Source organism: Trichosurus vulpecula, chromosome 9 (assembly GCF_011100635.1).
Source record: "Trichosurus vulpecula isolate mTriVul1 chromosome 9, mTriVul1.pri, whole genome shotgun sequence".
In the NCBI taxonomy this organism is placed as follows: domain Eukaryota; kingdom Metazoa; phylum Chordata; class Mammalia; order Diprotodontia; family Phalangeridae; genus Trichosurus; species Trichosurus vulpecula.
Window position 1 is genome coordinate 61,541,499 of NC_050581.1, and position 15,506 is coordinate 61,557,004.

General features: G+C 48.1%; 1 protein-coding gene across 3 annotated transcripts in view; it reads left to right on the top strand.

The window, feature by feature from the left end:
* CNTFR (ciliary neurotrophic factor receptor) overlaps positions 1 to 15,506 on the top strand; it is a 94,054-nt gene that overhangs the window by 41,944 nt on the left and 36,604 nt on the right. For all 3 annotated transcript variants that reach the window (XM_036738062.1, XM_036738061.1, XM_036738060.1), the window contains one exon: positions 1,196 to 1,277. In XM_036738062.1, coding sequence (XP_036593957.1) covers positions 1,196 to 1,277 — 82 coding nt within the window. The remainder of the gene's footprint in view (positions 1 to 1,195; positions 1,278 to 15,506) is intronic.

Below are 15,506 nucleotides of genomic sequence, written 5' to 3' on the forward strand. Positions count from 1 at the left end.
TTCATGGAGGGATTTAGGAATCTTGGAAGTTTGGGAAGGGGATTTGTGTTTTTGGAGAGCCCTAAGAAGAGTTTGGGGCCAGAGAGGACTCTCTGGTGGCATTGAAGGGCTGATGCAGAGGGTATAAAGGGACCGTGGAAGCCTTGAGGAGGGGAAAAACTGGCTTTGGGGGGGTGTAGTTATCTGTTCGGGGCTAGGGCCAAGGCTAGCACATGGATCTCTTCAGCTGCAGCTTGTAAAAGTTTCCCTCGTAGGACACGGCACGCTCCGGCCAGGCGGAGTGGGGGTGTGGGGGGGAAGACAGGAACTGTTTTGTTGAGGGGGGGCGGCACTAAGCTGGAAGGGAGAGAAAGCAACTCCACACCCCAGAGGTCATCCTACCAAAGAGCTCTGTGTGTGTGTGTGTGTGTGTGTGTGTGTGTGTGTCACTGGAGCTGTGTTTGTCTGTGTGTATCTGTGTATATCTGTGTGTGAATGCCAGGTTGTGGCCATTTGCCAGGCTGGGTAGGAGAGGCCAAGACAGCTCTTCAAGTGAGGTTGGTGGATGTCATGGGTCATGGAGTTTGATGCAGAGAAAAGAAGCTAGAATCCTATTCTAGGGAGGGGATGTAAGTACCATGTAGTCAAAAAAGAAAAGACAAGCATCCAGGGCATCAGCCAAACCAAGAAGGGACAGCTGGAAAATGGATTTCTTTAGGTCAGCTGGGACCAAGTGACACAACAGGGTTGTGGCCACAGTTCCACAAACAGAGACTAGTCGCCCTCCATCCTAGTCCGCTCTTGCATGTTCTGTTGAGTGTGGGTGAGCACGGTTCTTGTTGGTATGTGGAAAGACTTAAGGCTCACCTTCCAAAAGCCTCAGAATTGGTTATCATCTAATAGCAGTAGGCTGGCCTGAAAATGCATGTTGTCTGTTTCCTTGTATTTGACCTAAAGAGTTATTGGTATTGATGGGGTAAGTGTTGAGGATGATGGGGAGTGAGGGTCAGGGTTGGAGTTATTGGGAATCATGATTGGGGGGTGGGTGGTTTGGAATCAGTGAGGGGAGTATTGTTGGGAATAGTTGGATTGTGGGTGTGGGCAGTTAATGGGGGGACTGGGCTGGGGGGGGTCTTCTCATGAGTTCTCTGGGATTGATGATCCCCCTTTCCTGGTCTCCCCTCCCTCCCCCCCACTATTCCCTGTCTCCTGCCAGATGGCCACTCCTGTTCTGTGGGCCTGCTTCGTGGTTCTTGCTGCAGGGGTCGTGGCGTATGCCCAGAGACACAGCCAGCAAGGTGAGTGACTCTCAGCTCCCCAGAGCCCCATACCCGTCATAAACTGATACACACTGACATGCCACACCGACAGAAACACACACTTATAACATTTACATGTAATCAACCATGAAGAACACATTATGCCTCTTTTTTCTAGTACATCCCTGGTTCTGGTTTTCCATAGATCTATGTTGGGACAGCATGGCTTTGGCTTGGAGATCCTGAGCCTGAGCTGGGAGGCAGGACACTATAGCTGGAGTGACTGAGGTCAGACAGCGAGAAGGACTTTGCCCCAGTTCCCCCAATCCTGTGCTTTCAGGTATCGAGTGGGAGACAGAATCATTTCAAGAAAACTACTTTATGGCCCATCCAACATTTTGCATATTCCAGACTCCTTGTTTGACATTGTCCATTCAGGAATCATTGACTAAATATGTGTCCAGCTCCATCCTAGGCACTCTTCGAGTACATCAAAAAAATTAGAAAACAGGCTCTGTGCCCTTAGGGACCTGGATATGTGGAGGAGGCATGGCCTTCAAGCTCTTTCACAGAATCTATATTCTTAATTTTGGGAAGGAGTTGGTGGCTCGTTGCCATGGTGACACTGGCTTCACCTGTCATCACAGCAAATAGATAAACAAACAAATGAATAAATGCCATTTGATTCTGGTGTCCTTGAAGCTGCCTCCTCTCTCCCCAGCTCCCCCAAATCTCTCTCCCCTCATGGCTCTGGTCTGCATCCATGCCTCCCCTCCCCAATACCTCCTGTTCTCCTAACACCTGTTCCCAATTTCTCTCTTTTGTGTCCTCCTTGATTCTATTCTAATTGCTAATTCACAAAGCCCCCCACCCTTAGCCCCTCCATCTCTTTCACTCCTCCAGCTGCTACTGAGGAAAGAAAGGGAAAAGGAAACTGCTCCAGCAGGAAGGAGTGAGACTAGATTATCAAAAGGCCTGCCTGGTAGTGAGGATCAGGACAGCTGACATGTTTTCTCCTTACTGCTGGGTGTCTTTTTACCTTTTTCCAACTAGTTTCCCTCTAGTGCCCACTTCCCCCACTGCCTGGCTTCCCTTGTCCTTGATGCCTAGTTTTCTTTCTCACAGAGAAACTCATTATCTTTCCCTCTAAACCATTTCTCCCTCCTAATTTCCCTGTTACTCTAGAGGGCACCACTATCCTCCTAGTCCCCCAGGCTCGAATCTGAAGTGTCGCCTTCGACTCACCACCCCTGCCATATGCAACGCCTGTGGATTTCACCTTTGCAGCATCTCTCTAATGTGCCCCCTTCTCTCCTCTGACACGGCCGCCAACCTTGTGCAGGCCCTCCTCACCTCATGCTTGGACTACTGCAGTATCCTGCTGGTGAGCCTGCTTGCCTCCAATCTCTTCTCACTCTCATCCATCCTCCGTTCAGTCACAAAGCGATTTCCCTAAAGCACAGGCCAGACCGTGTTACCCCCCCCTACTCAATACATTCCATTGATTCCTTATCGCTTCCAGCATCAAATGCAAAATTCTCTGTTTGGTGTTCAAAGCTCTTCATAGCTTAGCTCTCCCTTCCTACCTTTCCAGTCTTCTTACACCTCAGACCACCCCATAGTCTCTGTGATCTCATGACACCAGCCTCTTTGCTCTTCCTCACACAAGATATTCCATCTCCTAACTCCTGGCAGAGAGGAGACTGAGAATTCATCTTAGAGGAGTGTAGCAATCTCTGCTTCTCATCAGGTTATGGATAAGCCATGGGCAAGCTCAGCCTCTAAGATTAGATGTCCTTAGGGGTCAGGGGAGCGCTGGGAAAGGTCCTAGAGCAGGAGGAGGGGCCAGGAAGGGAAGGCCCTAGGCCAGGAATGTGCTGGCTTCAGGGAAAATACAGAGGCCTCCTGGCCCATGGAGTCTCCCAGGGAAAATTATCTTCTCAGCTAGACTCTTTTTTTTCCTGTTTCTGTTCCTTTCATGACCTTCAGCAGCTGAGTCTGAACATGATGCTCTATTATACCACATACCATTTACCTGGGGATATGAGTTCGAAACCCTTGTGGGAGAGGGGGGAGGTTGTCAAAGATAAAGGTGTATCAAAGTCTGAGGGCTCAGGCAGTGGAAGCCCTGCTTCATGTCATATAGGAAGTTAGTTTAACATCTCCTCCTTCTGTTTTACAGGTGAGGAAACTGACGCCTAGAATGTAAAAGTGACTTTTTTTTTTGGAGGGGTGAGGCGAGGCAATCAGGATTAAGTGGCTTGCCTAAGGTCACACAGCTAGTAAATGTCAAGTGTCTGATTTGAACTCAGGTCCTCCTGACTCCAGGGCTGGTGCTCTACTCACTGTGCCACCTAACTACCCCTTAAAAGTGACTTTCTAGGGGGTTTAGTACCAAACCTGGGACCCTAAATAAAGTCTAAGCCTTCTGACTTCATTTTAATCCAGTTTTCTTTTCACAATACCAAACTGTCTCATATCATTCTCTACTTGGCTTATATAATATATAATCTATAATCTCTACTTGGAGATGAGAAGATAGAAGTTTGGGCCTACGGAAGAGGTGTTTGGAGGATCTCTTGGTCCATGGGAGGTTCCTGCTACAGTGGCTGCTGTGGAGGGAACATGAGTGTTAATTAGATTTTTCAGGCTGAGCAGCATTGGCTTCATTTTCTGCTCAATAAACTTGTTCCTGGGATCACACTGACAAGGGAGGTTTGATGATTGAAGCTTGATCTGGCCATGGCTCCTTACACCCCACTAATTGCCCCTCTGGCAGAGACAGAGTCCCTTGTGGGACAACGGAAAGGAAAAGCTATCTCCCTAGAAAGAGAAGTGGAGATTTGGGGAGGGCTTCAAATACCTGAAGGCCCTTAAATACCTTGTCATGTGAGATAGGCAAGGCAAGAAGCGTTCATTAAGTGCTTACTGTGTGCCAGTCATAGTGCTAAGGGGTGGGAATGTAAGTACAAGCAAGAAGAAGGTTCCTGCCCTCACAGGAGTTTACATTCAAATGGGTGAAGACAATCCATCACAGGAACTGAAGAGGCGGGAGTGGGTCATAGTGGCAAAGTCCAGAGAGTAATTAGAATGAAGCATGGCCAGCCTGAGTCCGTTCCTAGGGAAGTTCCAGGGTAAGATGGCAGCTGAGGCTGATTAGCAGAGTCCAGAAAGTCAGACACAGAGCCAGGAGGGGGATGAAGGTTTGCCATTCTGGGCCCCTCACCAAGATGGAAACCCTGGGAGGAATTCACCAGTGGGCGAAGGGAGCCAGCTTGGCAGAAGGATGTTCTAGGGCAGGGGTGGAGAACCTGCGGCCTTGAGGCCATATGTGGCTCTCTAGGTCCTCAAGTGCAGCCCAAACTTGGATTCAGTCAAGAGGCTGAACTCAAGGACTTAGGAGGCCACATGTGGCCTCGAGGTTGCAGGTTTCCCACCTCTGTTGGGGGAGGAGGCCCCAGGTGCTGAAGGAAGTTTCAAGGATGAGAAGGAAGGAAGAGAGAAGAGACCTGCTCTCTTTGGTCCTGGAGAGCAGAACTAGGGACTTGTAGGCAGATGTTCCCAGGATGCAAATTTGGGCTCAAAATAAGGAAAACCTTTCCTAACAATTAGAACTATCCCAAAGTAGGACAGCAGAAAAGTCAAGGTATGACCATCTATCTGAGGAGGTAGGGAATTCTCTGTGCCACAGTCGCACCATCATAGATTTGAACTGGGACTTCAGAGACCATCTAGGGCACCTACCCCCCCCTCCATTTGGCAGATGAGGAAATTGAGGCCCAGGTAAGCTAAGCAACTTGCCCAAGGTTACTCAGGTGGTGAGTGATAGAGGTGGTATTTGAACCCAGGTCCTCTGACTCCAGAGCTGTGGCTCAGAGGGCACCGCCATCTTTGTAGACCCCCAGGCTCCCAACCTAGGTGTCATCCTTGATTCCTCAATATCTCTCACTTCCCTTCCCATATCCAATCCGTTGCCAAGGCCTATAAATATCACCTTTGCAACATCTCTCTAAAACACCCCCTTCCCTCCTCTGACACGGCTGCCGCTCTGGTGCAGCCCCTCATCACCTTACACCTGGACTGTTGTAATAGCCGCTGGTGGGTCTGCCTGCCTTAATCCAACCTGCATTCAACTGCTAAAGTGTTTTTCCTAAAGCTCAGGTCTGACTTAGCCACCTCAACCCCCACCTCCCTCCCCATTCAGTAAACTCCAGTGGCTTCTTAGCACTTCGAGGATCAAATACAAAAGCCTCCAGTGTTCAAAGCCCTTCAGAACCTAGTTCCTCCCCCCACCTCCACCTTTCCAGTCTTGTTACACCTTACTCCCTTCCACATGTTCTTTGATCTAGTGACACTGGTTTCCTTGCCGTGTCACGGACAAGATACTCTATCTCTGTATCTGGGCATTTTCTCTGGCTGTCCCCTATGCCTGGAATGCTTGCCCTCCTCAACTCTGCCTCCTAGCTTTCCTGGCTTCCTTCAAGTCCCACCTAAAATCCCATGTCCAATAGGAAATTTTTCCCAACCCTCTCTTATTTCCTATATATCCTATATATAGCATGTTTGTATATATTTGCTCGTTGCCTCCATTATTCTGTGAGCTCCTTGAGGACAGGGACTGTCTTTTGTCTCGTTTTGTATCCGCAGTGCTTAGCACAGTGCGTGGCACATAGTAGGTCCTTAGTAAGTGTTTACTGACTGAGTTACTATTTCTATTTTATCACAGGCTGATAAGCACATGATTAGAATGCATTAGAGCAGGGGTTCTGAACCTGTTGTGTGTCATGGACCCCTCTAGCAGTCTGAGGAAGCCTAGAGACCCCCTCTCAGAATAATTTTTTTAAATGTATAAAGTAAAATACGTAGGTTTTCAAAGAGAACCAGTTACATTGAAATACTTATCAAAATGTTTAAAAAACAAAAACATGTTCACAAATCCCGGGTTAAGAATGGAGGGAATTTATGGTTAAGATAAAGCATAGCTGAGGCAGCTAGCTAGGTGACATAGTATACAGAACCCTGGATTTGAATCCTTCAGTGACACTGTTGCTGAACTTGCCCCGACTCAGTTTCCTCTTTGACTAAATGGAGCTGTAGCACTTACCTCATAGGGTCGTTGTGAGACTCAGAAGAGATAACACATGCCAAGTACTTTGCAAACCTTAAAGTATTATGTAAATATTAGTTATTATGAAGTCCGATATTAGTGGGAAAAACAAAATGGTCTCCTAAGGTTCTTTCCAGGTCAAATTCTTTGGAGCTTTCCAAGATTGTGTGCTTTGATGCTAGGATTTAGGAAGGGAAGAAACCTTGGAGATCATGTAGTCCAGTCCCCCTTACTTTAGAGGTGATGCTTGAAGTGTAATTGGCAGAGCCACGGTTCCTATTCAGGCTGTCGCTCTTGAAATCTAGGGCTCTTTTCCCTGGGGCTCTAGACTCTGCTGTCTCTCAGGAGGAGTCTCTAACTGAGTGGGAGAAGGGAGAGGGGCCATACCTGGGAAAGAAAGACTTAGGAATGGTTACGGACCCAGGTGCAGCTGAACAGAACTTTGGCCGCCTGTCCTAGAGACACAACCCAGAGAGGGGATGTCAGGCTGGGAAGACTTTCTTGGGGGTGGGGGTGGGGATCCTGGGAGGAGCAGCAGCCTGGGTGAAGCAGGCAGAAGGAGACGAAGATGACTGTGCTCAGTTTCCTGGAGCTTTTCCTTCACTCAGCTCTTGCCTCCTGCCCTCCCCAGGGACCTCAGTCTCAGTGTGCCCTTACTCTGCCCTCTTTGCTTCCCCTCCTGGCTGCTTGACGGTGCTCAGCACTGATGACGTGAGTCACTGTCCCCGAGGTAATGGGCTTTCTTTTCTCTGGCTTCTGGCCCTGCTGCCAGGGGCATCCTCAGGGATGCTTTCTGTACCAAAGCAGGTGCAAGGAGGAGTGGGGGAGAGAGCTCTGAAAACAGAGAGCCAGGGACAAAGGAGGGGCAAAGGGCTGGTTGGAGAGAGTTGACTGTGGGTGATAGGCTAGAGCAGAAAGAGGAGAGAGACAAGCATAATGGCATACCAGAAAAAGCATGAAGTTTGGAGTCATTTCCCAGAGGGAAATGCAAAGAGAACCTTAGCTTTTCATCTGTAAAATGAAGGGTTTGGAGTAAATGAACTCTAATATACATATTGTGACCTGGGGTTCAATTCTGACTTTGTACTGGCTCTGTGTGACCTTGACTAAGTCACTTAACTTTTCTAAGTCTTGGTTTCCTCATATGTAAAAGGAAGGGGTTGAATTAAATGATCTCAGGAATTCCATTTCTTAATCTTATGAGCCTATGAATTGAGAGACTTGTAGAAGGGAGACGGAAGGAGGGAGAGAGACAGAGAGCAGGGACACAGGAGAGAGCTTTCAGTAAGGGGGGGGAGAGAGAGAAAGAGACAGAGAGAGAGATGAAGAGGGAGCTAGAGAGGTTCTTACCCCCTGCTAGGGGGGCACAGGTCTGCTTTGCTCTTCTCCACTTCCTCCTTCTGGGCTCCAGCTGATTTACCAAAAATATCCTGTGATTCTGGGCTGAATGGGAGCTATGTAAATATATTTGTGGCTGCGTTGGTCTGAGTGTAGATATGACTGTGGGTGTAAGTGTATGTATTTCTGAGGATAGATGATGGGGGAGATTTCAGAGGAAGGAATTGGCAGGTAATTGTGTGTGCTACAGGGGAGTGTGTGAACCTGGGTCTGTTGGTTTTTGTGTTTGCATTTCTTTGTATCTGAGGGCAAGGATCTTTTGTTCTTATGATTGAGGACTTCTTTGAGACTGTCACTCCCTTCTGATCAGGGAGGGTTTGCTTCTTGGGTTGTGGCCAGCTTTCCCTAGTCCAGGGTTTTTCTCAGAGATTGTGTCTAGGAACCCCTTACACTAGGGGGTTCTCCAAGTCGTTGCCCCAGACCCTTTTTCCCACAGCATGGACCCCCGAGGAGGGGGTGGCAGGTGGTGCTGAGAGTCAGGTGAGATGGATGGGCTGTTGCTGAGATGTGATGACAGCCAGTGGCTGGGGAGGCCCATGGAGGCCTCAGTTCATTTCCTCAGGCAGCCCAGGGGATGGATCAGAAATCCAGCTTGAACCCTGAGCCCCCTAACCCTCTGTTCCTCTACCATGCTTTAGAGTCCTTGACATGCCTATCCAGCTTCCTCCCCCATTCCTTGGGCCTCAGTCATCCAAGCTCTCCCTCTGCTACCTCCTCCACAAGCTCCCTGATCCCATCACAGTTTTCCTCACTTTCTTCCTCACTCAACCCCAGGGTCTTGAGTTTGGGGGGGTGTAGCTGTAGACAGAAGAATTAGAACTAGCGAGGGCTGATCTCTCCATCTCCCCTGTAGGCACAAGGGCAGCTTTGGACATAAAACCTTAGGGCTACAGGGCATCTACCTTAGAGTTCTACCCTCATTTAACAGAGGAGGAAACTGAGGTGGTAGACTTTTCCAAGGTGGCAGTAAATCAGGTAAAAGCAGAACTTATAATCTCCAGATTTGCAATCTAATGCTCTTTCTGGGAAAAGTTTGGAATAGGGTCAAAGGCAAATGGAGTCTCTAGAATTCCATCTCCCTGCACCTAGGCCCATAAGCCACATAGTTGGGAGAGTCTGTCTTTGGGGCTGAACTTCTTCTCCTAGGACCTGAACTACTCTGAGGTTATCTCTTCCCCACCTTTCCCCATTGGTGTGGGGTACAGCCTCTCCCCACCTGGAATATTCTAAAGGATGCTTGCTTCCCTACATGGGTTGAGGGGTAGAAAAGTGGATGGGGATAGAGCTGGAAATGGGACAGAGTAGGAGGGTGATTCTGATTGGAACTGTGTGTTCTTTGAAGGACCCACTTGTCTGAATTGGCATTGGTAGGATTATCCTAAGAGGTGGTATGGGGTATCTACAGGGCAGATCTCCTTAAGTGCTGGTCTCAGGAGCTACAGAAGCCATAGTTCCTGACTCTGAGCCTTAAGGGCTGACCCCACAGAAGGGGCCAAAAGTTGTTCTTTGATTAACAATGGGACCAAGTCACCAAGGAGTTCTCTCCTTGAAGCAACTTCTTGTCCTGACATCCCCCTTCAGACTGGGGCTATTCAAAAATGGGCCATGTCCCCTTCCCTGTCCCCCTCAGTAGACTGGGGGCTCCTTGTAGGTAGGAGTGTGGTTTTTTTCCCCCTTCAAAAGAAACAGAAGACAAAGGGAGGGACTTCTCCTTGGACCGGAAGGTCAAAAGAGTGGTTCCTACTTTCTTCCTTCTCCTCCCCTCCAACCCCCTCCCCACATACACACGTAACACATACACAGAGCTACACGGATTAGGAACCAAGAGTGTTCATTCCAGCTTAGCTGTTTTGGATATGTTCTCCTCTACCTTGGATGGGGTTGGATTCTGAGTCTCTGTATTCCATATTCACACGCTGAATTCGAGGACCACCTTGGCTACTAGTGTCCGTGTGCAATATAGTGATGTATAAGCTAATCTTCATGGTGAGACTCACTGTAGTTCCCCCTGTATGGAGACTCTAGTGTAACTGTGTGAATAGTATGACTATTAACGGGGCTGTGACTACATGTGTGTGTGACTGCATGTGTAATTGTGGGTGCCACCGTTGTTTTGGACGAAATCGTGTGTGGTATCCTCCCAGACCCTTTCTCTCCTTGTTCCCTTTGTTTTTATGACCTCATCTTTTCTGTCCCTCCCTCCTCCTCCCCATCTATCAATCTTTTCACAGCTGATTCTTTTAAAGGCTTTGTCACAGTGTTGAGGCCAAGAACTCTGTACCCTTTCTAATCCACTGTGCCCCGAATTGTCTCCCCTACCAATGTCAATTTCACTGATTCCTACGCTCACTCTCCCCCGCCTCACTAGCCCCCACCCCACCCCCTTCCAAGGTCAATTTCAGATTCCCTACTGTCACCACCCTCCTTACTTCCTTGCTATGTCCTGAGCCTCAGTGTCCCCCGACGTTGATCTCACTGACTCCCTCCTGTACCCTCAACCTCTATCCCCAGACTCCCTCCTTCATATTTAACTTCGTAGCACCCCCCCCCCCCACATACCTATGCACGCGCACACACACACATACTGCATCGTGTGCTTTCCCCCTTGTTAATTTGATTTTAAGAATGGACAAGAATGTGCAAGGGCTATAGGAGATGTGGGGACAGGACAAGGCTGGATGGAAATACTGAAGAACTGGATAAAGAAGATGTCTCTCCTCCCAACTATAACCTTGAGATGACTTTTACTTTATTTTTGTATCATTTTCATTCTAATGGTTACTGTGTAACCTTACTACCATTGTGGTGTCAGTATTCCTTGTTACAGTTACTCCTTTGTCTTTGTCTCACTGAGTTGTCCTTGTCATTGCCTCTCTGTTGCTGTTCTGTTGGGTCATTGTTGGACTGGGCTGTTTTCATGTTATGGCATTGTTTCACTGTGATTTTCTTTTAATGACTTACCGACTCAGTGGTCTCACTAGACGGTCAGTTCTTACGTCTCCTTCTCATGCAGCTGGATGGACCGGAGATGCTGCCTGGGCCTCCAGAGGTCTCTGGGGGGGCAGGGAAGGGGGGGCCCTTTGGAACGTTTCCTTAAAGTTCCAGATTCTGGAAACAGGATTCCAGAGAGCTGGAGTTGGGTCTCCTGCCCAGCCCTGATGGAGGGTGAGAATCCGAGGTGGGGCCAGCATTCAGGGCTGGGGAGGGAGAAGCAGAGATCATAGCCTCTGGTCATTGGATCTCTTAGGAGGAGAAGAGAGATGGTGGGGGCGAGTTTCACATCTGTGTTTCAGGCTGGCTTCCTGGGGCCTATTCCACTTCATCCATCCTGTCCCTGCCATTCGGCTGTCTGTTTACCTCCCAGGGAAATGGGTCAAAGGGGGATGGGAGAAGTAGAATGATTGGACCTTGGGTATAAAGTCTGATAGGCAGTGGGGGAGACTCCCCTTTCCCAATGGCCATACCTCCTCCCCCCTCCCTAAACTCTTTCTTTCCCTGGCTGCATAGACAGGAACTTAATCTCGGAAAATCAGAGAATGTGGTGCTAGAAGGAATTTTAAAGTTACTCTAGCTTCACTCCTGATTTTTACAGATAAGGACACTGAGGCTCAGACATACAAAGTTTTTTTTTCCCCTAAGGTCACACAAAAATGTGTCAGTGCTGGGATTTGAATAAGAGGTTCTCAGTCCCAATTTCATTGCTCTTTCCTGCCCTACCTTCCTTGCAGTTAAACCAAAGTGTCTAATTCATCCAAGGACATGGGAAGAGGGGAAGAGAAGGGAACAAGCATTTATTAAATGCCTACTGTGTGCCAAGTACCATGCTAAGCACTTCATACATTTTATCTCATTTGAACGTCACTACAACTCTGGGAGGTAGGTGCTATGATCCCATTTTATAGTTGAGGAAACTGAGGCAGAGGTTAAGTGACTTGCCCAGGGCCACATAGCTAGTAAGTCTCTAAGTCCAGATTTGAATTCAGGTTTTTCTGATCAGGCCCAGTGCTCACTCCATCCACTTTGCACCAGCTGTATAGGTCTGACATGAAAAGTCAGACCAGTCAATGACAGGGACAGGGGTGACCTACACCCTCTAGAGATTCTCATTTCTCCACATTGAGGTTCTGAGGATGTTACAGGGGAATTTTTTGGAATCTGGTAAGCCAGAATTTCCCCAGAGGTTGGATGGACGTGTCTCTTCTAAGACCAAGGTATGGGAACCATATCCCCTATCCTCTTTGACTTAGAGCTCTGAATGGGTGGAACTGAGGGGGAAGTGGGTAATAATTGGGGAGAGGATCCATTAAATGACCAAGTCCAGATACAAGGTCCTGTGACCTGACTGAGGGGGTGGGGTTTCCGGCCCTCCTATCCTCTGAAAGATTGGAGGCCCTTCGTTAACAAGTGTAATTAAGACTCTTTGAGGATAGACTGGGCCTGGCCTTAATTGGCTTGTTAACAGGAATCCCCCTCCCCACCAGACTCAGCAGGTCTGCTCTCCTGACGGAGAAATAATTAGCAGGAATGTTAATAAGAAATCTTCAGAGGCTCAGGCTTTAGGTACAGCCCCCTAATCACCCAACAGCTATTGATTGGAGTCATTTTGCTATTTTTCCATCTGTCTCACTGAATGAGGTGTCCATCTGCCTGTCACTCCACTCTTTGGGTAGGAGAGGTGAGCCATCCATTCATTCATCTATTTATCTGTCCTGCTTATTGGGCAGAATCTCTGGGAGTGGGTGAAACTTTTGGCGGGGTGAGGTTTTTGTTACCTTCCCTGATCAAATCACTCTGTTGTCTTCTTTTCTGTCCTCTGTATTCACTCCTCTGTGCTGGAGGCAGATATAACCCTCTGTGTAGGAAGGAGCAGTTGAGAGTTCAGGCCTATACTCTGGAGAGACTATTTCAAATAGATATAATTACAACCACCCCTATCTAGCCTGCTGTCCCCTTTGAGACCAGAAAAGCTTTCTCAGTCTAACTTCCATCTTTCCTGCTATGACCTGAGATTATTTCTTTGGAAAAGGGGTACATATAGGCATCCTTGTGCAGGTGGTAGGAGATAGCTGATCTTGGTGAGAGTTATTGCCACAGAGCACACAAATATGTGAGGAAGTGTGACACATGAATGTTGTTATGGTTTGGGGTGCTGGGAATCCCAAAATGCAAGGGGACGGGGTGGGTCTGCCTCAAAAGAATTAAATCACTCAAATCTTCTTTCAGTCAGACTAGTGAGTTAGGTTTGAGTGGTCGAATTCTTTTGAGGCAGACCCCCCTGTACCCTTGCGTTTCAGTATTTCCAGCACCCCAAACCACAACAAATGTGAGGGGATGAGATACATTAAGAACTTCATTAAATGTTGGAAAGCACGTTGAGCAGAGTTGCATGTACCAGGGTTTTTTTATACTGGCTAGCAGAGGACTAGAGGGAAGGATGTTGGCTTGATCAGCTAGTGCCTCCATACCCAACCCTTCCCCTCCCCCATTCCCAGAAAGAGGAGAAGCTAGCCTTAGGGCAGGGTGATAGAGGCAGGAGGAGAGCCAAACAAACAGGCTGAAGTGTCTATCCATTTATCAGTACTCCTGACCCTTTCCAGTGGGTAGAACACTGGACTTTGGTTTCTGTGGAGAGAGACAGAAGAACAAGAAGGCAGCACCCTTACCTTTTTCTACTCTCACCTTACCTCAACCATCTAACTTTTCTCCTTCCTCCCCTATATAAATGCTTGTTGCAGTCAAACTAAGCTCCTCAATATTCTGTGAATGTCTCGGCTTTGCTCCTGCCTTCAGCTACGAGTGTATATTCTCCCTCTTCTGTGACAGTCCACCTCCCAGACATCTTTAAACCTCACCTGTTCCAATGCCTCCTCCTCCAGAGGTGCTATCTCCGACCACTCTAGCCCATGCTGATCTTCCCCATATCTGATTTCCCTCCACTTGGAATTCTATCCACATATTTATCTGTGAGCACATCCTCTTCTTTATTCTTTCAGATCTCCATGCATATATGTCTCTTCTCCTAACCAGGTTCTGAGCTCTCCAAGGGCATGACCCATGTTGTCTTCTTCTCTGGCACCTGTCCCCACAGTGTAGCCAGCACAGGATTAGACACACAAGGTGTCTTAGTAGACACCTAATGACTTTCATTCTATTCTCCTAATGCAGGGAGAGCCATTTGGAAGCTTGTGGTGTGATGACAGAAAGCACCTTTGGGCTGAGGGAATTTAGAGTTGTTCACTTTACCAAATATCTATTGTTGAAGTATTAGATCAGGGGAACTATGAAACAGTGGATAGAAGTTAGGCCTTGGAATCTGGAAGATATAGGCTCAAGTACTGTCTCTGACACATGTTAGCAATGTGACCATGTATGAGTCACCCAATCTCTCATTAATCCCAGGTACATCTCTGAGACAAGGCCTCTCAACCTGGGGTTAAGAGCTCTTAAAATTTTCTGATAGCTATTTTTCAATATAATTAGTTTCTTTATAATAGCATATATTTTATTTTACTTATTTCAAACCATTACTCTGAGAAAGGGTCCATAGGCTTCACCAGACTGCCGGAGGGATCCAGGATACAAAAATGGTTAAGCACCCCTCCTGTAAGACTATAAATTATAGCCAAGTTGCAGATTTGCAATGGTGCAAGGAGTTTCCACACCAGGAATTCCTCCCACCAATGAAATCACAGGTCCAGTTCATCCCTTCCTCCCAACACCTAAGCCTTCCAATGTGCCATATATAGAGTTGGTCCATGATGATACAAAGGTGAAAAACAACATATTTTCTGTCCTCAGGGAACTTACATTCTAGTAAAGGATTGACATAGATGCATAAATTATGATAGTGCAAGTTAGAATAAGATCAGGGGTCACAGGAGAGGTCTCACACTGAGAGATTTAGAGGAGCCGTGGCTTCTCTCCAGGGGGAAGGATGTGGGGACATGATTCAGAATGATCAGGGAAATCTTCATGGAGGAAGCGGCACTTAAACTGGACCTTGCAAAGGGAAGATCTTCACAGATAAGGTGGGAATCTATTCCAGGCACAGAGACTCCCTGCCCCAAATTTGGAGAGTTAGATCTGTGCCTCTGCTTTTAGCTGAGCTTGTTCCTCAACCATTCCAAACACAGGAGAGTCTTTCCTAGGTCTGATGTCACAGAGGGAAAGAGATAAGGACACGAAGGAATGGTGTGGTCTGATAGACAATGCCCTGGCCTGGAACTTGGGGAGACCCTTAAGAGGAGGTTGTCACTCTGTGACCTTGGGCAGATGGCTCGAGACCTCCCCATCCCTATTCTCCCCTTTACCCTCTCTCCATATGATGGTATCTGTTTCATTCTCTAACCTTTTCTTCTTTCTGTCTTCCTCCCACCTCCCTCTCTGTTCTTCTTCGTCTTGCTGCACCTTTCCCCAGCTCCCCCCAATTCTCCCCTGCTTTCGATCTTTCTATTTCTCTGTCTCCTCTCTCTGTGTCTCCTCCTTCCCTCCCTCCCTCTCTTTTCTTTCTCTCTCTCCCTCCCTCCCTCCCTCTCTCTCTCTCTCTCTCTCTCCCTCTCTCCCTCTCTCCCTCTCTTCCTCTCTCCCTCTCTCCCTCTCCCTCTCTCTGACAGGTGCTCCCTTGTCCTTCAGCTCAGTCACGCCTTGGTTGCTCAGGGCTGGGGGGAGGAGGAAGGTGTTGGTTTTGGCTCTGACAGGGCCCCTCTCCTGGGGCAGGTGAGCTGACAGGCCTGAGTGCCTTCTCTCCCCCTCAACCCTGCCTG